The sequence below is a fragment of the Lissotriton vulgaris genome, chromosome 1_1 (assembly GCF_964263255.1).
Source record: "Lissotriton vulgaris chromosome 1_1, aLisVul1.2, whole genome shotgun sequence".
Lineage (NCBI taxonomy): Eukaryota > Metazoa > Chordata > Amphibia > Caudata > Salamandridae > Lissotriton > Lissotriton vulgaris.
In genome coordinates, this window is record NC_141685.1 from 1,518,478,808 (window position 1) to 1,518,502,868 (window position 24,061).

A 24,061-nucleotide genomic window follows, 5' to 3' on the forward strand; every position below is an offset into this window, starting at 1 on the left:
CAAATTGCACTTTAAATATCACCAAATGTAGCTACTCCTTGCATGTGAACAAGGGCTGCATAGCCCGAAATGCGTCATGGTTGGTTGCACCAGAAAAATCTGCAAATAAAATCAGTTACCTGAAGTTTGTGGTCTGTCTCCTGCTTCGCCGGTTCTATGAGATTGGAGGTGGCAACTTGGAGTTTCAGCACATATATATATATATATATATATATATAAATATACATATATATATATATCCAAACACCCTCCTCCGAAAAAGAGCGGTCGCCAGTAGGTTTATATAGTTAGGACCTAGTTACCATAGGAAATTCCAAACATTTTATTGGGAATAACTTTGGTGCCGATTGAGGGATCTGCCTGTAATTATCCTTAAATTTGCCTCGCTGCGCTCCGCTCCTTCTCTTAAAGTTTCGTGGGGATTTGTCAAGCGGGGGCTGAGAAAAAAGGGGGGTCCCAAAATGTGTTTTCCCCATGTTAATTTCCATAGGGACATTCTGTCAAGGCTACAGTTCGAACGGCTGAACGGAATTACACCAGATTTGGCAAAATGGTAGGGCCTGGTATGCAACAGTGCCTTTTGTATGTTTGGTGTAAATCCCTCCAGTAGTTCTTGAGAAAATTGAATTTGAAATTTTTCAAATGCCATTTTCTATGGGACCTTTAGACACGGCTACAGCCCGAACTGCTGAATGGAATTACACCAAACTTGCCAAAATGGTAGGGACAGGTATGCAGTAGTGCCTTTTCTATATTTGGTGAAAATCCCTCCAGTAGTTGTTGAGAAAATTGATTTGAGCAAATTATATATCTATATGCGCTCAACATTCTATTGGGAATAACTTTGGCGCTGATTGAGGAATCTGTGTGTAATTTTCCAGAATTTTGGCCAGCTCCGCTCCGCTCCTTTCCTGAAAGTTTCGGGAGGATTTGTCAAGCAGGGGCGGAAAGGCGGGTCCCAAAACGTGTTTTCCCCATGTTAATTTCTATAGGGACCTTTAGACACGGCTACAGCCCGAACGGCTGAATGGAATTACACCAACCTTGGCAAAATGGTAGGGCCTGGTATGCAGATGTGTCTTTGCTATGTTTGGTGAAAATCCCTCCAGTAGTTCTTGAGAAAATTAAATTTGAAATTTTTCAAATGGCATTTTCTATGGGACCTTTAGACACGGCTACAGCCCGAACGGCTGAACGGAATTACACCAAACTTGGCAAAATGGTAGGGACAGGTATGCAGTAGTGCCTTTTCTATTTTTGGTGAAAATCCCTCCAGTAGTAGTTGAGAAAATTGAATTTGAGCAAATTATATATCTATATGCACTCACCCTACTCGTACGGTACGCGTACGTGCACGTACCCTTACGTGCGCGATCGAGTTTCTGATTGGCTGGCAGTTGACTGTCAACATTCCAAACTGTCCAAACCAGGAAGGGTTGGCAACCATCTTGTTTTTCAGGAGAACTGAGGCACAAGAGAGCCCAAAACAAGAGTGGAAAACATGAAAAGGGGGCAGAGTAGACACCCCCCAACCCTCTAGCCCTTCTCAGGTGGTCTCAAAAGGACACCCAAGGGCAAAAAAAAAACGCAGTACTGTGTGCGTACCCCGCGATTCAAAAAAAAAGAAAAAATAAATTGCACTTGGTGGTCCTTCTGGGACCCCCTGAGAAGGGCTAGGGTGTCAGGGGGTCTCAACCCTGCCCCCTTATCGCGTTTTCCACTCTCGTTTTGTGCACTCTTGTGCCTCACTTCTCCTGAGAAACAAGATGGCTGCTCAGGTGGTCCGAGAAGGATAATAACATATATAAACGTTATCCTCTAATAGAATTAGCATTTACAAAACCTTTGAAATTTATTGAAAAAAAATATAGGTTTCACGCCTATTATAGTTAGGAATTAGCATTTAAAAAACCTTGCAAATTCCCTGAAAAAACCATAGGTTTCAAGCCTTATATAGTTAGGAATTAGCATTTAAAAAACCTTGCAAATTCACTTAAAAAAACCATAGGTTTCAGGCCTTATATAGTTAGGAATTAGCATTTAAAAAACCTTGCAAATTCACTTAAAAAACATAGGTTTCAGGCCTTATATAGTTAGGAATTAGCATTTTAAAAACCTTGCAAATTCACTTAAAAAACCATAGGTTTCAGGCCTTACATAGTTAGGAATTAGCATTTAAAAAAACCATTGAAATTGCTCCTATATAGTTAGTTGTACTAACTGTATTTCGCGCACCCGCAATCCACTGCTGATGATGTCACATATTACATCATTCATGACATGGTCAGTGACATCACTGATGACATCACTGATGATATCTCAAATGACATCACTGATGACATCACTGATGACATAACTGATGACATCATCCAGTGATTGTGTGTTTCTGTAAAGTTTAAATATGTTTTACATAACTATATAAGGCCTGAAACCTATGGTTTTTTAAGTGAATATATATATATATATATTCACTGAAAAAACCATAGGTTTCAAACCAGTTATAGTTAGGAATTAGCATTTAAAAAACCTATTAAATTCACTGAAAAAACCATAGGTTTGACACCAGTTATAGTTAGCTGGAAATTTTACTGACATAAAACCATTGAAATTCCCACGTTATAGTTAGTTGAACTCACTATAACTTGCGCGCCTGCAATGCCCTGCTGATGACGTCACATATTACATCACTCATGACATGGTCAGTGACATCACTCATGATATCAGTAGGGAAAGCGTTGGATAGCGGGAGGGTAAAAATTACTATTCCCACTCCAGTGAGTGCAACAGTAGGGAAAGCGTTGGATAGCGTAGGGGTAAAAATTACTATTCCCACTCCAGTGTGTGCAGCAGTAAGGAAAGCATTGGATAGCGTAGGGCTAAAAATTACTATTCCCACTCCGGAGAGTGCAACAGTAGGGAAAGCGTTGGATAGCGTAGGGGTAAAAATTACTATTCTCACTCCAGTGAGTGCAACAGTAGGGAAAGCGATGGATAGCGTAGGGGTTAAAATTACTATTCCAACTCCAAAGAGTGCAACAGTAGGGAAAGTGTTGGATAGCGGGAGGGTAAAAATTACTATTCCCACTCCAGAGAGTGCAACAGTGGGGAAAGTAAATACTTCATATATTATTTAAACAAATATAAATTAATATCTATAATAAATGAATTAAAAGTAATTTCCAATATAATATAATATAATAATCAATCAATAAAAATTACAAATAAAAATTAATTATTACAATTAGTTACCTATTAATACAAATTAATTACAAATTAACAATTAATTAATTACCAATTAAAAATTAATTAACAAATAATTCTAATTAAATACAATTAAATACATTTATTTATTTAATTCATTATAAATAAATTACTTCCCACCCTATTCCCCTATAAACCCACAACCCGCTACAGAAAATAAATTAGTAAAATTAACATAATTAGCAATTAATCAATTAAAGAAAATTAATTGGCAATTAAAATTTAAGAATTACCCATATAAAATTAATTAACAATTAATTCTAAATAAATACCAATAAATAATTTTACATATTTAATTAATTATAAATAAATTACTTCCCACCCAATTCCCCTATAAACCCACAACCCGCTACAGAAAATAAATTAGTAAAATTAACATAATTCACAATTAATTAATTAATTAAAATTAATTGCCAATTAAAATTAAAATAATTACCAACTATAAATTAATTAACAATTAATTAGAAATGAATACCAATAAATAAATTTACATATTTATTTAATTATAATAAATTACTTCCCACCCTATTCCCCTATAAACCCACAACCCGCTACAGTATTAAATTACGCAAAAAATGTTTTAAAAAATTCATTAATTAAAATAAATTATAACATAAATACTCACTTTTCACACATATAATAACATAAAAAAACACTATAAAAAATTCAATATTATTAAAAATTGGATAATTTTATTAACCTATATTATATAACTCGATATTTTAACTTTCTATATTTTTAACATTCAATATTACATTACTTACCTTAAAAACTATATTTTTGATGTCTATATTCTGTCCATTCGATATTTTGTCCATTCTATATTTTAAACTCGATATTATGTCCATTCGATATTTTTTACTCGATATTTTGACTGTTTACCGTGGAAACCATCTGCTGATTGTACAGAGGGACCGTTCCTGGTGGTATTTGATTGTGTAGAGGGAGCATGGTGGGTGGTATACGCGCAGCACATGGACGGCCACAGAACGAAAAGGGGGAAATATTGGACTAGAAGAGACAAATGGCTTCTCTACCCTGATGAAAGGCTTGACAATCTAGCTGAGATAAGAAAGACACAGAACAATCTGCATCCTACATCACAGAGGTCTCACTGTAGTATTGCAAGAATGTGACTCAATGGAAAATTACTTTTAGCACCATCTCCAATGCAGAATGTGCAGTGAGTTGAAATATGGTGGCTCTCTGGCGGGTTTAGAGAAGGGGGGAGTGCTCCAGGACTACTGCAGTAGAACAAAGCTATGTCAACTACAGTACTGCAAACGAGAAAGCATTTAAAAACTGGAGACAAAATCTGCTGCCATGAGGGCCATTAAGAACAAGCAGTGAGAAAATGTTGGGCTCTCAGAATCTGAAGAGTGTGCTGTGACTTCAACACTTTAGCTGGAGGATAGGCATTAACGTTTAGACTGCAGGTGAGATAGACCCATCATTTATTGGATTTCCTGCTGTAGGGGAAGCTAGAGATCATAAAGATCCTGAGATGCGGTTTCATTCTCGGAGGAAAGCAAGTCTAGGGGTTTGTTCCAATTACCAGTAGGAGGTGCAAATAATAGTGACAAGGCCCATGAAATAGTCCTCATTGTTCTACATGAGGAATGACTGAGGCAGATGAGTCTGAGACAGACAAATAGAAACAAAGTGACTATTTTCCCCATGTTTGCCAAGTAAAATTAAGCAGATGGAGACAATCATAGGTAGTGTACATTTTATACCCTTTCATACATAGCTTATGTTGGACAGAAAGAGTCCAGAACTGTCACCGAAACGCTGGTAAGAAATTCCAAATATCTGAACTTAAGTACTAATAGGTCTATCATGCCCTGTCAGACTTGACAAATCATCTCCCACGTAGTAGTTCAAACCTCAAAAGGGGGCTAAATGACTTTCAAGCGTCCCTCTGGCCTCAATATAACCTGTCATGAAACAGTATATTATTTTGAAGTTCACATTCAGTGTAAGAGATAATGGACCAGTATAAGTTAGATACAAAATAGTTGTGCTATTTGCACTTCTCATTTCATGTTGGGCAGAATAAGGTTGGGTACCGTTACCACAGCGAGACTTATTTACTGGGTTTGTATATTCCCCCTATATTGTTAACATGAAAATGAGACACCACATTTACAAACAGAATTTAACACTCCAAATTCTGCATGTTTTGCCTTTTTCATGGATCATTTCCTCTGATAACTTTTCGATGATGACTTTATTGATCTCTCATGAGAAAACCTAGAGAGTGTGATAATTATCATGTATCTTGTAATTATGTTCTCCATGCAAACCAGATCAGAATCCAGCCCTGGACTAGTAATGGGCGTACCAGTGTGCAGAATACTTTAATAAAATGTACCTCATTCAGACTCACAAAAATAAATCAGAGGTACTTTTCTGCTTAGTGATAGAAGACTTATGAGAAGGAGTTTTCAAAAGCTGTTAAAACAGTTTCTTACCATAACTTGGTTGTGAGTCAGGATTTCATATGAAAGATTTCTTCTGATTTTGAAGAATCAAAATACACAAACTGCACATCCAAAAGCTTGGATTCATGTGAAATAGGAGATATGAAAATACCTCTAAGAATGGTTACCAAAACCGGTATGAAGTAAACTCAGCTTTGCATTAAAATATATTTCTTTCTAATGGAACTATCTCCAAAACTCATTAGTATTGATTCTGGAAAAGATATAAGTGAATTTTAGAATCGTAATAGTTTGGGTAAAATTACCAAATTACTTGGGGCCGATTACGACTTTGGCGGCGTGGAAGTGGGGCTGACACGCCACTGCCCACTCCCACACTACCAAAGCGATCTGAGCAGTGACCGCCAGAGTACAAGTTTTCCTGTGTCTAGCAGGTTGTTCTTTGGCAGTTCCACCGCGGTGCCTCTGAAAAAGGGCACCGCAGTGGGAGAGTCAGAGGCAGTTCCTGCACGGCATGGAATCTGCAGTCCATGCTGTGCAGGAACTGAGGCGCATGCTCACAGGGGTGCACAACTTGTGCCTCCCTGCATGCACCCCATGTCCCTCAGGCAACAGGGGGCCCTGTAGGGTACCCTTTGTTTCCTCTCTATCACAGTTTTCATGGCAGGCTAACCATCATGAAAACCGTGGCGGAGAGAAAACTCATAATTTGCTTGGAGGTGCCTCAGCTGGACAGCCAAGCATACTGCGGCCTCAAGACCACTGCAACACTGGTTGTTGTGGTCCCACAGCAGTCTGACCGCCCAACTTGTAATAGGGCAGTTGGATCGCTGTTGCGGCAGTGCCCGCACCTTCATAGTGGCCGCCTTAGTCTAAATCAGGCCCTTAGTGAATTGGAGACCCACATGTAACAACGGCGTTTGGAAGAGGATGAATGAAAAACAGTATTAATGAAATATCATATCATCTGAATAAGGGAATACCTTCTGACCAGAACATTTGCCATGGTGGAGTTGTAAAAAAAAGCCTGGGGTATATATCCATCAAAAGACAATAGTAGGCATGTAATATTTTATTAGCACGCAAGTAAATACAATCCACAGAATGCTACAGCAATACAATAAAACAATTCATTAGAACAATGAATTAGAACTGTGATATAAGGTATAAGAGACTGTGACAATATCCATAAACATCTTAACAGATAAATTAATCTAAGAGGTTTAAATATAAAATAAAATGGTGGAGCCTCAGTCACAGTGCACCACTACCTCACTATACAAATACTCCATACATGCATACATACATTCACACGTGCAATGTATTTTACAGTAGGTGAACGGTCATGCAAAGTATTATTCTATAGTATTACTTTGCTGCTCATGTGTATTGCTCTTTTATGAACTTTTCTATTTTACTGATATGTCAACATTACACAGTAGACGCAACAAGGCTATTACAGTATGCATTCCAAGCAAACTATACATAGGCACAGCAATACAGTTCCACCTTTCTTAACCTAGCAAGGTTATGCATACAGAAGTAAAACCACAATCAAAACAATAAAACCTAAAAGGTTTATAAACAAAGATTCCCCACATAGTTCCAGAGTGATAGCTTGGAACAAAGACAGCCACCGATCAGAGTGTGATCCCACGTGTTATACCTTGTTTGAGGTGCGACATCATACCCACCACTACCGTGTGTGGTTACTTGCTTTATGTGTGGGAGTCTGCACTCAATTCTTCAGATCTGGGAGCTCATATTCAGGGACTTATTACGTTCCTTGTTTTTATAAAATACAGTTGGTCTGACTGACAATGGCGAATTTTGATGATGAGAGGGACCAATTAGTCAGGGATTTATTCTCAGGGTCTACAGCAATAACCACGACAAACAAAGTTAACCCAGAGCCAGAAAGTCTGAAACTTAAATTCACTAAATATCGAGTACAAAAATGTACAAAGTTCCGTCTTTAAGGGCACACTTCCAGTGGCATTAACAAAGCCTTTTATGTGACTCAGACTTTCCGTCTGTAACGTTTACTTGGGGATCTACAGTTTTCAAAACCGAGAAGTTGGCAATTGGACTATTTTTCTAGTGCTTACATACCTTAAATTTCGAGCATTGACAAGGAATCCTCACTGATCAGAGAATAGAGGGGCATATTATCAAGCCTGTGCGCTAAAATTATCGCCGCTTTATCGGCCGAAAACGGCCGATAAAGCGGCGATAATGGGCTTGATAATATGCTCTGTGGAATTCCAATCGAAGCCCATGTTAGATGTCTTCACATCTAACATGTGCTTCGATTGGAATTCCATAGAGCATATTATCAAGCCCATTATCGCCGCTTTATCGGCCGTTTTCGGCCGATAAAGCGGCGATAATTTTAGCGCACAGGCTTGATAATATGCCCCAGAGAGTCAGAATTGAAGCATTCTGCCAGGCTCATCCGATACTACTGCAAGCCTTCAGGAAGTCACGGTGGTGACGAAACGCGCATTGGCTGTTCATGTACTATCAAGACAAGAACTGAAACTTCAACTACATCAAAAGAAGTTGTATTTCTTCCAAATGCCAAAGACTGTTTCTATGTGTCTCTGATGCACTGTGCAAATACTTAATCCTATTTTGTCTACTAAATCCCCGCTTTGGAAGTTTTCCCTCATTATCATATGTTGGTTTCTTTGCTAGCTTAAATGTATTCACGAATTGTATCTATATCATTTAGAGTGCCAGGGTTCAGTCTTTCTTGTGATCCCACGTGGTATTTGTCACCTTAGCATATGTTGAAGAATCACTTTAATAGTCTTCCAAGAGCCAGCATGTACCAAGCATGTGCAGTTCATACGTCTTTAGGCCTAGAGGACTATGGTACATTTTTTAGATATTCCACCTTCATAACACTACAGAACTCTGTTTAGTTTTCAACCATTTATCTTTCAGAGGCAGTGGATACTAATACCATGCCATGGTGACACCCCCTTTCACCAGCACAAATAGAAGAGACAAGAATTTCCTGGAGCTCACAGGTGCCTTTACTTTGTGTCACTTGACAAGGCCATCATTGGGTGTGTGACAAAGGAATTCCAGTTATAATCATTAATGTCTTAAAGATCCCCAAGCAGAAATTGAAAATCGGCTAGCATCTCCACAGCAACATTTGCTGCTTATTAAACACAAAACCTATAGGTAATATTTTAAAAATGTCTAATGACTTAAGTTGCCTTTCCCGGTTTCTTTTCAGGTTTCTTATGATGTCCTGCTTTTCCTTCTAATGCTGACGCTGTTAACGCAGGCCTTCCTTACAACTGCAACCGTCATCCAATGTGTAAAATACAAAACCCAAATGCAAATGCACGACTCTTCATGGGGAATGTCACAAATAATTAAATCGGATTATCGAACAGCGGCGGTGGGTGACAGGTAAATCAGCCATTTTTTAAATTCAAAGGGTGTGCATAATAGTGTCTTGTTGCAACAGTATGTCTTTTTTTACAAGAACAAGATTCTGCAAGGGAGCTACAAACTCATTGTGGCAGATCTCGACTTGACTCGTTACCTCTAAAAATGATTGTGTTCTCAGACCGTTGGGCTGCTTACAGCTGAAATTACTAATTCAGAAAATATGATGTCAATGGGCGACTTTTCTTTAACCCCTTAAGTGCTGCCTCGGGGCGTTGGCCGACGGCAGCACTACCTCCACAGTGCTGCGCACGACCATTGGACGTCCATTCAGCACTAGTTCCAATGGACAGCGCAGCACTGGGGAGGGATATTTACGAGCATCTATGAGGTTATTATTCTCGATTTCATAACATTGCATTTTTTTGTGCGTTATGCCTAACAAAGAAGTGTTTTGAGTAAAAGGGAATGAAGGAATATAACAGCCATTGAGGAAAGGTCACAACACTGGCATGAATCAACCATCCCCTTTAAAAAAAAATCATTTTGGCTTAGATATATGCTGCAAATGTGCATGCTACTGTTGCAGACATCATGAAACAGGTTTTGAAACATTACTAAATACTTTAAAGCATAGCAGGCGCAAATGCTCGCGCATCCGCAGTGGCCATCTTTGAAAGCATTTGTAATGTCCTAACAAATGCCTTCAATTATGGTTCCTCTGGATGTGCGGGCACCTGTGGCAGCGATCTTTAAACTAGAGTTATTAAAATCAAACAAAACCATTCAAAGGTGCCTGCAGCACAAGCATGTGTGCATGTTGGTAGCCACGTTAAAATGTTCAAAACTAATTTAAACGTGGTTGCCTGTCAACGGCATGCCTGGAAGCAAATTGTGTTAAAAAAAAGATTTGGGGGTCAAAAGAATGCTGGGAGAAGGTATAACGAGAAGAGAAGAGTGTGAAAAAGAGCAGACGGGGAGCAGGAAGAGCGAAAGAGAGAAATAGACCCCACCATGCCCTACAAAGCAAGGTCTGCCATCAGCATTCGAAGGATACCTCATCCAATCATAACACTGTGAGCCCAATATGCTCATGGGCACGACGAGCACCAGAATCGTGAGGAAAGCATCACCTTAACTAACAGTAGGCAAGTGAAACAGTCACAGAGGTATCTAGTCATGAGAAGGAGAATGACTCGAATCCCACTATAAGCATATGTAATGGAAACAGTTGATCTGACTAACAGTCAGCTAAAGCTTCCTGCTGCCAATTCATGTATTACCTTTACATTGAGTAGCACATTAGTTGTGTTGATATAAATTGTAAAGAGATGATCAAATCGAGCCTTCCACAACTCATCAAGTACCTCAGGCATACTATGTCCCGCCTAGTTTCTCTTACGGAGCGAACCCTCAATTGGATACCACTGATAGACAGTCCTGCTTTCTCACTTCATAAATGTATTTATTAGCACTACGGATGATGTCTGATAAGCATCTTTAAAGAAGATCAATGGCCTTCCAAATCTGGAAGCCAAGTTTGTTTATAGATCCTTCAGAAATTCAGTGAAAAAAAACATTCAAATGAATGTTGTGAGTGCAATGTAATACCTAAACCTAAATTTAACAGCTATTGTACACTGTGTAATCCATAACACAGATCTGTGCACTGACCTCACAAATGGCGCTACCTACTGATTGCATCTCAAATGACATTTTGATTGACATCACTGATGATAGCATTGATTAAATCGTCGTCATCATGACATCACCAATGATATCAACTAGACATAACTGATGGCAACATATACTGCATTGCCTGTTCCATTTTCAATGGCACCACCGCTATTAATACAAAGGATGTCAAAAAGCTTCATCCTGATGGGTATAATACCTTCATGCTACCAACTAAGATTTTTTTCTGAGACCACGATTGTTTGAAGAAAGATAATTTAGCCTACATTGTTTATCTACATTCTGATGCTCACCCGGTACACTCATTCTTCCCAGTGGATGATTTGCTGAGGGAGTACGGTTAGGCAATATCTGGGCCGACCTTTGAAGCTGAACACCTAGGGGCCGATTCCGATCCCAAAAAAAATTCTGCCTTACGATTCGTATTCGTACCCGAATCCGTACGAATTGGAAAGTACCGTCCGACCTGCCTAGTACGATTCATTTCCGTCGATTACCGTACGAAATTCATCGAACCGTACGAATCAAAGTCAGAGACCCGTACGAATTAGAATCGGAAATCCTTCCGTACCATTTGTAAACATGCCGTACAACCACACTAGTACGATCCGGTGCGGAAAGCCTCTTCGCGATTCGTCGGTCCCAAAGTAGTTGCGCATGAAGAATGATTCGTACGGAAACATCTCTTCAGAGCAAGCGGCAGCAACACATACCAACCGTGTACCCCTCGATGAAGCGTACGCGACCCCCCACAACGGTCCGTACAAGTCACCCGCACGCACACACAGCACACACACACCCCCCCTCAAGCGAACACGAACCCCCAAACCTCCAACGGCCCGTACAAGTCACCCACACGCACAAACACCACACACACACACCCCTTAAGCGAACGCGAACCCCCCACACCTCCAACGGCCTGTACATGTCACCCGCACGCACAAACACCACACGCACACCCCCCCTCATGCGAACGCGAACCCCCCCAACGGCCCGTACGCGTCACCTGCACGCACAAGTCCGACACGCACACACCCCGATCAAGCCACCGCCAACCCCCCCACACCCCCAAAGGCCCGTACAAGTCACCCGCACGCACAAACACCACACGCACATCCCCCTCAAGCGAACGCGAGCCCCCCACACCCCCAACGCCCCGTACAAGTCACCCGCATGCACACACCACACACACACCCCCCTCAAGCAAACACGAACCCCCCACACCCCCAACGGCCGGTACAATTCACCCACATGCACAAACACCACACGGACACCCGCGGAAACGGCAGAAGAGACGAGAGACCTTGAGGGATACGCCAGGGATTCAATCCCTTATAAATTTACAAACCGGACCAAATGTTGAATTTTACTGTGTATATAATGAGGAAGCATACAGAACACATAAAATTGTAAATAGCCTTGAAAAAGCCCTGGCGCAATTCGCCACAGGGGCGAAACGCGTGTCGGCTGTCTACGTTCTTATCCACACAAATAAAGAGCAATTTTTCTATAAAGAAAGGACTCCTTTGATTCTATTCATACAAAAAAGGATTGAGCCTAAGGATACCAAGATGTAACGCCTAACACACTCATCATCCCCTTCAAATACCACACGCACACCCCCCTTAAGCGAACGTGAACCCCCCACACCCCCAACGGCCCATACAAGTCACCCGCATGCACAAACACCACACGTACACCCCCCGCAAGCGAACGCAAACCCCCCCAATGGCCCGTACACGTCACCCGCATGTACAAGTCCGACACGCACACACCACGATCAAGCGACCGCCCACACCCCCAACGGCCCGTACAAGTCACCCGCATGCACAAACACCACATGCACACACCCCCCCTCAAGCAAACGCAAACCCCCCACCCCCCAACGCCCTGCACAAGTCACCCGCATGCACAAACACCACACCCACACCCCCCCTCAAGTGAACGCGAACCCCCACACCCCCAACGGCCCGTATAAGTCACCCGCACACACAAACACCACACGCACACCCCCCTCAAGTGAACGCGAACCCCCCACACCCCCATCAGCCCGTACAAGTCACCCGCACGCACAAACACCACACGCACACCCCCCTCAAGCGAACACGAACCCGCCCAACGGCCTGAACAAGTCACCATCACGCACAAGTTTGACACGCACACACACCGATCAAGCGACTGCGAACCCCCCACACCCCCAACGGACCGTACAAGTCACCCGCACGCACAAACACCACACACACACCCCCCTCAAGCGAAGGCGAACCCCCTCAACAGCCCGTACACGTCACCCGCACGCACAAGTCCGACACGCACACACCACGATCAAGCGACCGTCAACCCCCCCACACCCCCAACGGCCCGTACAAGTCACCCGCATGCACAAACACCACATGCACACACCCCCCCTCAAGCAAACGCAAACCCCCCACACCCCCAACGCCCTGCACAAGTCACCCGCATGCACAAACACCACACGCACACCCCCCTCAAGCAAATGCAAACCCCCAACGCCCTGCACAAGTCACCCGCATGCACAAACACCACACGCACACCCCCCCTCAAGCGAACGCGAACCCCCACACCCCCAACGGCCTGTACAAGTCACCCGCACGCACAAACACCACACGCACACCCCCCCTCAAGCAAACGCGAACCCCCCACACCCCCAATGGCCCGTACAAGTCACCCGCACGCACAAACACCACATGCACACCCCCCTCAAGCGAACACGAACCCCCCCAACGGCCTGAACAAGTCACCCTCACGCACAAGTACGACACGCACACACCCCTATCAAGCGACCGCCCACATCCCCAACGGCCTGTACAAGTCACCCGCACACACAAACACCACACACACACCCCCCTCAAGCGAACACAAACCCCCTCCAAAGGCCCATACATGTCACCCGCACGTACAAGTCCGACACGCACACACCCCGATCAAGCGACCGCCAACCCCCTCACACCCCCAACGGCCCGTACAAGTCACCGGCACGCTCAAACACCACAACCACACCCCTCTCTAGCGAACGCGAACCCCCCCAACGGCCCATACATGTCACCCGCACGTACAAGTCCGACACGCACACACCCCGATCAAGCGACCGAAAACCCCGGCACACCCCCAACGGCCCATACAAGTCACCTGCATGCACAAACACCACACACACACACCCCCTCAAGCGAACGCGAACCCCCCACACCCCAAACAGCCCGTACAAGTCACCCGCATGCACAAACACCACTCGCACACCCCCCTCAAGCAACCGCGAACCCCCCACACCCCCAACAGCCCATACAAGTCACCCGCATGCACAAACACCACACGCACACCCCCCTCAAGCGAATGTGAACCCCCCAACGGCCCGTACACGTCACCCGCACGCACAAGTCTGACACGCACACACCACGATCAAGCGACCGCCAATCCCCCCACACCCCCAACGGCCCGTACAAGTCACCCACATGCACAAACACCACATGCACACACCCCCCCTCAAGCAAACGCAAACCCCCCACACCCCCAACACCCTGTACAAGTCACCCGCATGCACAAACACCACACGCACACCCCCCCTCAAGCGAACGCGAGTCCCCACACCCCCAACGGCCCGTACAAGTCACCCGCACGCACAAACACCACACGCACACACCCCCTCAAGCGAACACAAACTCCCCACACCCCCAACGGCCCGTACAAGTCACCCGCACGCACAAACACCACACGCACACCCCCCTCAAGCGAACATGAACCCCCCCAACGGCCTGTACAAGTCACCCTCACGCACAAGTCCGACACGCACACACCCCAATCAAGCGACCGCCAACCCCCCCACACCCCCAATGGCCCGTACAAGTCACCCGCACGCACAAACACCACACGCACACCCCCCCTCAAGCGAACACGAACCCCCCCAATGGCCCGTACAAGTCACCCGCACACACAAGTACGACACGCACACACCCCTATCAATTGACCGCCCACATCCCCAACGGCCTGTACAAGTCACCCGCACACACAAACACCACACGCACACCCCCCTCAAGCGAACACGAACCCCCCACACCCCCAACGGCCCCTACAAGTCACCCGCATGCACAAGTCTGACACGCACACACCCCGATCAAGTGACCGCCAACCCCCCCACACCCCCAACGTTCCGTACAAGTCACCCGCACGTGCAAACACCACACGCACACCCCCTCAAGCGAACGTGAACCCCCCACACCTCCACCAGCCCGTACAAGTCACCCGCACGCACAAACACCATATGCACACAGCCCTCAAGCAAACGCAAACCCCCCACACCCCCAACGGCCTGTACAAGTCACCCGCACGCACAAACACCACACGCACACCCCCCTCAAGCGAACCCCCCACACCCCCAACAACCCGTACAAGTCACCCGCATGCACAAACACCACACCCACACCCCCCCCTCAAGCGAACGTGAACCCCGACACCCCCAACGGCCCGTACAAGTCACCCGCATGCACAAGTCCAACACGCACACACCCCGATCAAGCGACCGCCACCTCCCCACACAACAACGGCCCATGCAAGTCACCCGCACGCACAAACACCACACTCACACCCCCCTCAAGCGAACGCGAACCCCCCCAACGGCCTGTACAAGTCACCCACACGCACAAGTCCGACACGCACACACCCCGATCAAGCGACTGCCAACCCCCCCATGCCCCCAACGGCCCATACAAGTCACCCGCATGCACAAACACCACACGCACACCCCCCTCAAGCAAACGCGAACCCCCTACACCCCCAACGGCCCGTACAAGTCACCCGCACGCACAAGTACGACACGCACACACCCCTATCAAGCGACCGCCCACATCCCCAACGGCCCGTACAAGTCACCTGCACGCACAAACACCACACGCACACCCCCCCTCAAGCGAACGCAAACCCCCCCACGGCCCATACAAGTCACCCACACGCACAAGTCTGACACGCACACACCCCGATCAAGCGACCGCCAACCCTCCCACACCCCCAACATTCCGTACAGTCACCCGCACGTACAAACACCACACGCACACCCCCCTTAAGCGAACGCGAACCCCCCACACCCCCAACAGCCCATACAAGTCACCCGCACGCACAAACACCACACGCACACCCCCCTCAAGCGAACGCGAACCCCCCACACCTCCAACGGCCCGTACAAGTCACCCGCATGCACAAACATCACACGCACACCCCCCTCAAGCGAACCCCCCACACCCCCAACAACCTGTACAAGTCACCGCATGCACAAACACCACACGCACACCCCCCCTCAAGCGAACGTGAACCCCCACACCCCCAACGGCCCGTACAAGTCACCCGCACGCACAAGTCCGACACGCACACACCCCGATCAAGCGACCGCCAACTCCCCACACACCAACGGCCCGTGCAAGTCACCCGCACGCACAAACACCACACTCACACCCCCCCTCAAGCGAACGCGAACCCCCCCAACGGCCCGCACAAGTCCGACACCCACACACCCCGATCAAGCGACTGCCAACCCCCCCATACCCCCAACGGCCCATACAAGTCACCCGCACGCACAAACACCACACGCACACCCCCCTCAAGCGAACGCGAACCCCCCACACCCCCAACGGCCCATACAAGTCACCCGCACGCACAAATACCACACGCACACATAACGCAAACCCCTAAACCAGCACAAGAACTATTCAAACGAGTCGCACAACACCACTAAACATGTCTCCTGTGTACACACCATTGACAAACAAACTTCTGGCCACATACAAAGAGCCAAACAGAGGGCACAAGTCACACCCACCCCATATAACACACACAGCACCAATTCAAACTAAGCCACACCCACAAATGGACCAATAAAAGGGTACACACATACAACCCAACATCCTTTGCAACATACCTACTTGCAAAAAGAAGAGCCTGCCACCACATCACCAACTGCACCCATTAACCTGCACACATACAACCTATCACATCTACACCCACACCACCCCCTTCACAATCAGACCCACACACCCTCTTACATACACACCATCCCCCTCTCAATCACATACACCGGATGTACCATGTTACAACGCGTACTATTACAACTACCTACCGTTACAACGCGACCATTACAACGCATACCATTACAACGCATAGCGCTTTGGGGTGCTGGATAGTGGTAAGTATAATTTACTATTCTAACTCCAGTCCCCGTGGACCCTAGGGAAGGTGTTGGATAGTAAATTATACTTATTCCCTATCCTAGAGCGCCCCCCAGCGCAATGCGTTGTAATGGTATGCGTTGTAAAAGTCGCGTTGTAACAGTAGTGCGTTGTAACAAATGCGTTGTAACAGGTGTATACCCATACACCACACACCATGACCACACCAAATAATCCAAAGTTCACTAACCCGGAAAATGAGATCCTTACAGATGAAGTCATCCGAGTCGAGCCACAGCTGTTTGGCGCATTGGTCAGACAGACCAGCATGGCTGACAAAACTCACATGTGGGAGAGGATTGTTGACAATGTCAATGCTGTTGCACCCATCAAGCGCACCAGGCAGGATTGCCAGTCCAGGTGCTATGATCTGCGGAGCATGGTCAAGAAGAAGATGGAACAGGACTACGCCGCTGCACACCACACTGGCGGTGGTGGTCCCCGCAGACCTTCAGTATACCATCCCTGGGAGGAGAAAGTCATGACCCTGCAGCCACCGGTGGGAGTACACGGAATAGAAGGAGTCATTGAGCCTGGTGAGTACACAACAAACACATGTAATATGGTGGAACTTACAACAGTGCCCAGCAGTATGGGGTGGGTGGCCATGAGTCACAGGAGTGCAAAACTATATGGGGGTAGTTGCAAGGGGGTGGCTGAAAGGGTGGAATGTGTAGGGTAGGAGGCTGCTCTCATCCCATATCTCCCAGGTACACACACAAGCACCATGCTGAATGCACAGGGAGTGTGAAAGTACAGAAAAGATAGTAGACCACAGAAATCTAATGTTTTCATGTTGTTGAGACACGTTTTGGAGATGCATCATTTGGTGACACAGTAAGGCAGTGTAGCAAGCGAGCGAGGCCAAACCACCTGTCTCCATCCCTCTGTTGCCCTCCTCCATCTGTCTGTCTCCCTCCGACAGTCTCCCAGTATCTGCCAACCTCTGTCTCCTTCCCTCTGTCTCTGTCCCCCTCTATCTCCGTCCCCCTCACTCTCCCTCTGTCTGTCTCCCTACCTAGGTCTGGCTTACACACCCTGTCACCCTCCTCCCTCTGTATTCCACCTTCAGTTTTCCTCCCACGGTCAACTCACCCCAGCGACCTGGGCACACACACAGTCACACCGAGTACTTCATAGGTCTATTAAAGACCATAGACCAGAGTGTCTAGGGATGTTACTCAATTACCAGCAGTAATGTGCCAACTGCGTTCGACACACGCAGCATTTGCAGGTGACACAGTACTGTCTCAGGAAACACAGTTTGTAAAGCTCTGTAGTAGACAATGGGCCCTGGTGTAGGCAAAACAAGGCCCTCCTGTGAACATTGCAAACAAAAACACCAGGACAAGGTCAGACATCCTGTGCAGGAACCCTCAACCACGATCAAGGTAGCATGTCTCATGAGGGCACAGCCAAACCACAAAGGATGGAAGCTTGCAAATCACATTTTAACTACTAGCATGGCTTGTCACACACACCCCGTACAGAAACAAATCCCATGGGGACAGGCAATGGAGTGCTACACTGTCACAATGGTCATGTACCACAACTAAACACTCTCTCATATGAATATACATACAACTATAACATGCACAGTGCAGATGCTCAAGTCCATTGTGCCTATCACACAATGCACTTGCCTCATGATATGAACGTTGTGCATGCACTTAAGTACCAACATGGACATGGATATTGCCAAGCTGATGCGTCTAGGACAAGTGCCACGTCCTAAATCCATGATCTAGAAGTGGGTGTACAGGTCCAGGGCAGTTGGCATGGCTTGCCCATCACGGAACAACAACAACTATCCAAAGTACTGGAATTTATCAGTAAAAATTCCACTCTGTCTCTCATCTGAACCTGCTGCATCTAAACTCTGTGCATGCTTTACGCAGGTATAAGGATTGACACTGTATCCTGAATGTTGCGTGAAACAGAGCATTGCTGTATATGTGTTGTGCTGGCAATACAAGACATAGCAATGGCTGTGTCACTCATTGTCAAGAGAATTGAAGAAGGAAAAAATCCATGAGTACATGTCAATTTGCCACCACTACATACACAAATGAACAATGAAAACAATGTCAAGCTTGTGGAACTGTGATGCTAGTAATGGATAAAAAATCATTATGTTTCTTGATAGTGAATTAACTGTGTCTGTCTCTCACGCACACAGGGCAACGTGTGGAAACCACCCCCAACCAGGGGGGAGAAGCATCCCAGTCCCAGGCTCAGTAGGACCCTCACCCCACCGACAGCGACGCCACTCAACGCACTGTGGATGACCCCAACCAACCTGGCCCCTCTGGATCCCCAAACCCCTGCAGCAACTGTACCAGCTACATCTGTGCCAACCACTGGACCCATTCCCACCGCATCCCAGCAGACAGGTCAGAGCCCTGCCCATGATCCACCAGAGAGCCAGTCTGAAAATGAGGGACAGCCTTTGACGGGCACCCTTGAGGTGGCAGACAACATCCACCCTGCCAGCACTCGGGGTCCCGTCGATTGGATGTGCCCACAAGCGCAGGCTGTGCTCGTGTGGGTCAGGGTGTTGGGAGTGGCGCCAGGCGGAGGCGAGATTCTGACCAGTCAGCTGCAGGGCCCGGTGTGACTGAACTGAGTACCATCCTGGAGGCATACCGGCGGGACACCAGGGAGGTTAGCCAGGTAGTGGAGGCCCTCACCGAGCTCAAACAACAGCAGGCTGAGCAACATGCCAGGCAACAACTACATTATGGACGGGTGGAGGCCACACTGGCTGAGCTCTTGACGGTGCATCAGAACATGAGCCAATCACTACGTCAGATTGCTGGCAACATGCAGCACCCTCCCTGTGTCACCAGGCCACAAACATCAAGGCAAAGTGCAACACCAGCCACAGGGAGGGAGGAGGAGGAGGAGGAACTGTCTGACGTAGCGTCCCATGCATCGTCCATGCCTGCACGTGAGGGTCCCCCAAGGAAGAAGGGTCGTCCACGGCTAAGACGTTGAGAGGCAGTGGGTCATGCACAACTCCCAGGACACCTGACCTGGCATATTGCCCTTGGGTGCAACAGCATCACCCATCAGACTCTCCCACATGGACTTGCTGGTCACATTCTGCCCAATGATGCCAAGCACTGCGGGCTCGACTCTTTTGACTCAAACTGTAAGGCATCTCATCTCCAGCAGTGAACTTTGGATTCCCCCCCCTTCCTGTACAGCACCTACTCACGTTTCCTGCACAAGATCACCTAATAAATATAAATTACATCACACGCATTTGTGTAGTCATCCTGTACCCACAGTATAAAGAATATGTGTGTGCAAATGTATGAAATGCAAGAGTACGTAACAAACTGTAGCCATCTACACACTTGGATATGAGTCTGGATGAGGACACACATAGGTAAAAATATTCTAACAACTAGATACATGGATGGAAACACTCACCTGTGATAGTTAGTAAATGCTGGAGGAGGGTTTGCTTCACAAAATTGCAATTACTGACAGGCACAGGAGAGTCACTTGGAGGTGTATAGATCCGGGCTATAAAGCTAGGTGGCCACCTTGGGAGTACCTACAACTGTGTCCTCAGGTATGTGAACTATCATCAGCATGCTGCTGTACTGTGGATGTGATGAATGGTGCACAGGCAAAGGGTGGCAGCACAGACTGTGGGGTATGGGCTGTATCAGTCTACACAAGCTCTCCTGATCACGTGACCTCCCCCTATGGAGTTACAAGTACACAACTGATGTGATGTGTGCAACGCCTACAGAACACCTAGCCACGTGTGACAATTATCTTCACCAGAACGGCCACATCACACCCAAGAGACGTGGTTATGGTGTGTGTACCCGGTGGCTACTCCACTGGCTGTGACGGAAATGTTGAATAGGTGTGCCAAGGTAGTGTACTGCCACGTTACTGTAAGGAAGGCGAGGTGTGCTGCTGTGGTGCTGACAAGGTAACACTGTCCAAATGTTGGCGTAAGGAAGGTGTGTGTGTGCTGTACGAGGCACATGACCTGGTTGTACGTAGACACACTGTCATGTGTCTGCATAGTCTTGCCAGTATGTGTTGTACACACATGCAGATAAGCCGTTATGGGTGAGTTTGAGGTATTGAGATACCAGGTGGATGATTGTCTGGTGTTCTCTGTGTGTAGGATGTCTGGAGCATGCTCTACTAATGGCTTGAAGGAGGGGTAATCTGTAGGCGTGTGTGGTCCTGGATCTGGGTAGTCTGCGCGGCATAGTGGCTGTGTATGCAGAAGCAGTAATGAGTGAAGACATTACGGCTTTAGGGGTGCCACAACTTGCAAAACAAGCACATACCACAAGGGCATTGTCAAGCCACAAACTTACCTGTGTATGTGAATGCAGGAGTGTCTGCGTCACTCAGGGTCACTGCAAATTAAATGACACAGTAATCAGCAAAGATGACAGTCACAGGATCAGGCCCCTTAGGGACAAGTGGGGCACAGGACACACATCATCAGCAAGTGTAGTCTACATGTACTGTGTCCAAAGCAAAACAGCAGCTACACACCCATCCACCTCACACACAATACAGTACTTAAGCCTCAACCTACACCATCCATGTTGTCACAGTACACGTAAACACCTATCATCATTGATCCTACAATAGGCCATATATCATACATGCACATTAGAAGGACATGTGCGTTGACATCAAGGAGGCACAATATTCATTTTGAATGACACGTCATGCACAACATGATGATTTACCTTGTGAGGCCATGGAGCATAATCCAACATACATGGTCAGTGCCATTGACCAGTAGACAAAATAAGTCATTGAATGATGTCACCTGTAATGCAGCTGAAACAATCGCCACTAGACTGCCAGGGACTGCCCGTACCTTACTCCATCAGAGTGGTGTGATGCTCAAAGGGTTCCACCTCCAAATAGCCCCTTGGTCTGAGTACAAATGACAGCCACAAAAGGGTGATCAGGCGAGGGAAGGAGAGGATGGGAACTGCAGGGAGGGAGACCTGAAACAGAGGCAAACAAGCATTAGGAGTACTATCTCATGTCACAGACACTACAAATACCACATGATATTTACTGTACCAGTCACACCTGTGAAGTGTAACGACTGTAGCCAATTAGAGATCAGTGATCATGCTATCACATGAGAGCAGATGCTGTAACACGGACACATGAAACCTAGGACAGTCTGTCACCTATTTGAGTCTTGTGTAAAGGTCACAAGTCTGCTACGATGCAATGAGATCTATGTTGACAAAAACTAATTCCCAGTGTATGATGATGTGTCCCCTGGAAACACATGTAAACATATGGAAGTGGTACTTACGCAAAGTGTAATATCTGTATATGTTCATGTGTACCCGTAAGGGCCATGAGGGCAAACTGTACATCACCCACAACAGCTGTCAGCATCACATATGATGAGGAAGATAATTACCTAATTGCAATACAGGCACTCTGTAGCCAGTATTTTGCTCTAGCAGCTGTGCCTCACCATGCTAAACATGAGAAGCTGGTGGAATAATAGTCAACACCAATCAATGAGGAGCCAAGCCACATAAAGATCCCGACCGTCGCACAGAAATGCTGCACAGGACAAGAGAATCATGTGAATGACCGCACCCCACTGGTGCCACAGAATATTTGACATGTGAATCAGCATACCATTGTGATGTCATCAGCCCAACATACATGGCATCAGGTCAATGTAAACAGAACTTATACTCACTGTGAAGGCTGGTGTAGCAGTATTCACAACTTGCACTGAGGTAACGACACAACAGCGACATGACATACTGCAACAAGGGGTAATGCATCCATGCGAACAAATCACAGGACAGTTGTCTTAACATGTGGAATATACACTGGGCCACACCTACACAACATGGTTGCTATGAACCAAACTGGACTGGCCCACAAGGTAGAGGTGATGATCTAGATACATTGTAATGCACACAGTGAGGCTGCAATCCCCCACAGAGTCTGTGGTTGTGACCTCCCACACAATGTCTCAGTGTCAATGCCAACCCACATTGATGCTTCCATCAGAGTCTAAAACAACTGCAGATGACTGTCAGGTGGGGTGACTATCCTGTCATGGGAGTGAGCCTACATGTAATAGGAAACATGATGTTGTTACATGTAGGCGTGGTCAAACAACATGCGCAAGAACATGTACCACACAATTGAAAACATACCAACGCTAAACATCCTCATATGAGTCCTTACCCAAATCGACTTTTCCACATGTCCATGCATGCTCCGTTGATTCGGCTGATGTTGCAATCATAATGAGCAATAGCAGGCTGACCAAGATGGCACCAGCGGACAACAGGCAGGGAGAGCTGAGGATGAGAGGCGCACAAGGGGTCAAGTCCTGTTGAATGTCATTCTGACATAGTCATGTTAAGTAGCCTGATGTTGTAGTACACTTTTACATTCCAAGTACACACATAGCAAGTATGTGTGTTGCATTACATCTGCACCTGTGTGACACTGCACATCAAACATCAAAGTGACATTGCATACAGTCAGCTGAATACACAGCATGCTACCCATGCAACTCTATAGTCAACGAGCGGATGTTCCAGCTTATCAGGATCTAGGATGAGTGGCACAACCTTCTCCACTGCCATGTTGTGTAGCATGCAGCACACAATGAAGATGTTACACACATTGAGTGGGGTGTATTGGAGTGCTCTGCCTGTCTTGTCCAGGCACCTGAACCTGCTCTTCAGGAGTCCAAATGTTCGCTTGATCACCCGCCTGGTCTTCCCATGAGCATTGTTGTACCGCTGGTCTGCAGCTGTCCTGGGAATGCATAGGGGAGTCATTAGCCACAGCATGTTTGGATATCCTGCGTCTCCTGCAAATTGACATCATGGAAATGAGTGTGTAATATGATGCAGTTCATGAAGTAATGACATACTGACTAACATGGCTAACAGAGTATACCCACCAACTAGACATGCCCGATGGTTGTGCAGCTGCAGCATCATCTGTGGTATCCTGCTACGCCTC

At 46.5% G+C, this 24,061-nt stretch overlaps 1 protein-coding gene across 1 annotated transcript in view; it reads left to right on the top strand.

Annotated features, from left to right (window-relative positions):
• The window catches only part of MLC1 (modulator of VRAC current 1), a 415,388-nt gene that overhangs the window by 365,514 nt on the left and 25,813 nt on the right, over positions 1-24,061 (top strand). Inside the window, exon 11 of the mRNA XM_086936780.1 lies at positions 8,956-9,134. Within this exon, the coding sequence (XP_086792906.1) occupies positions 8,956-9,134 (179 nt within the window). The remainder of the gene's footprint in view (positions 1-8,955; positions 9,135-24,061) is intronic.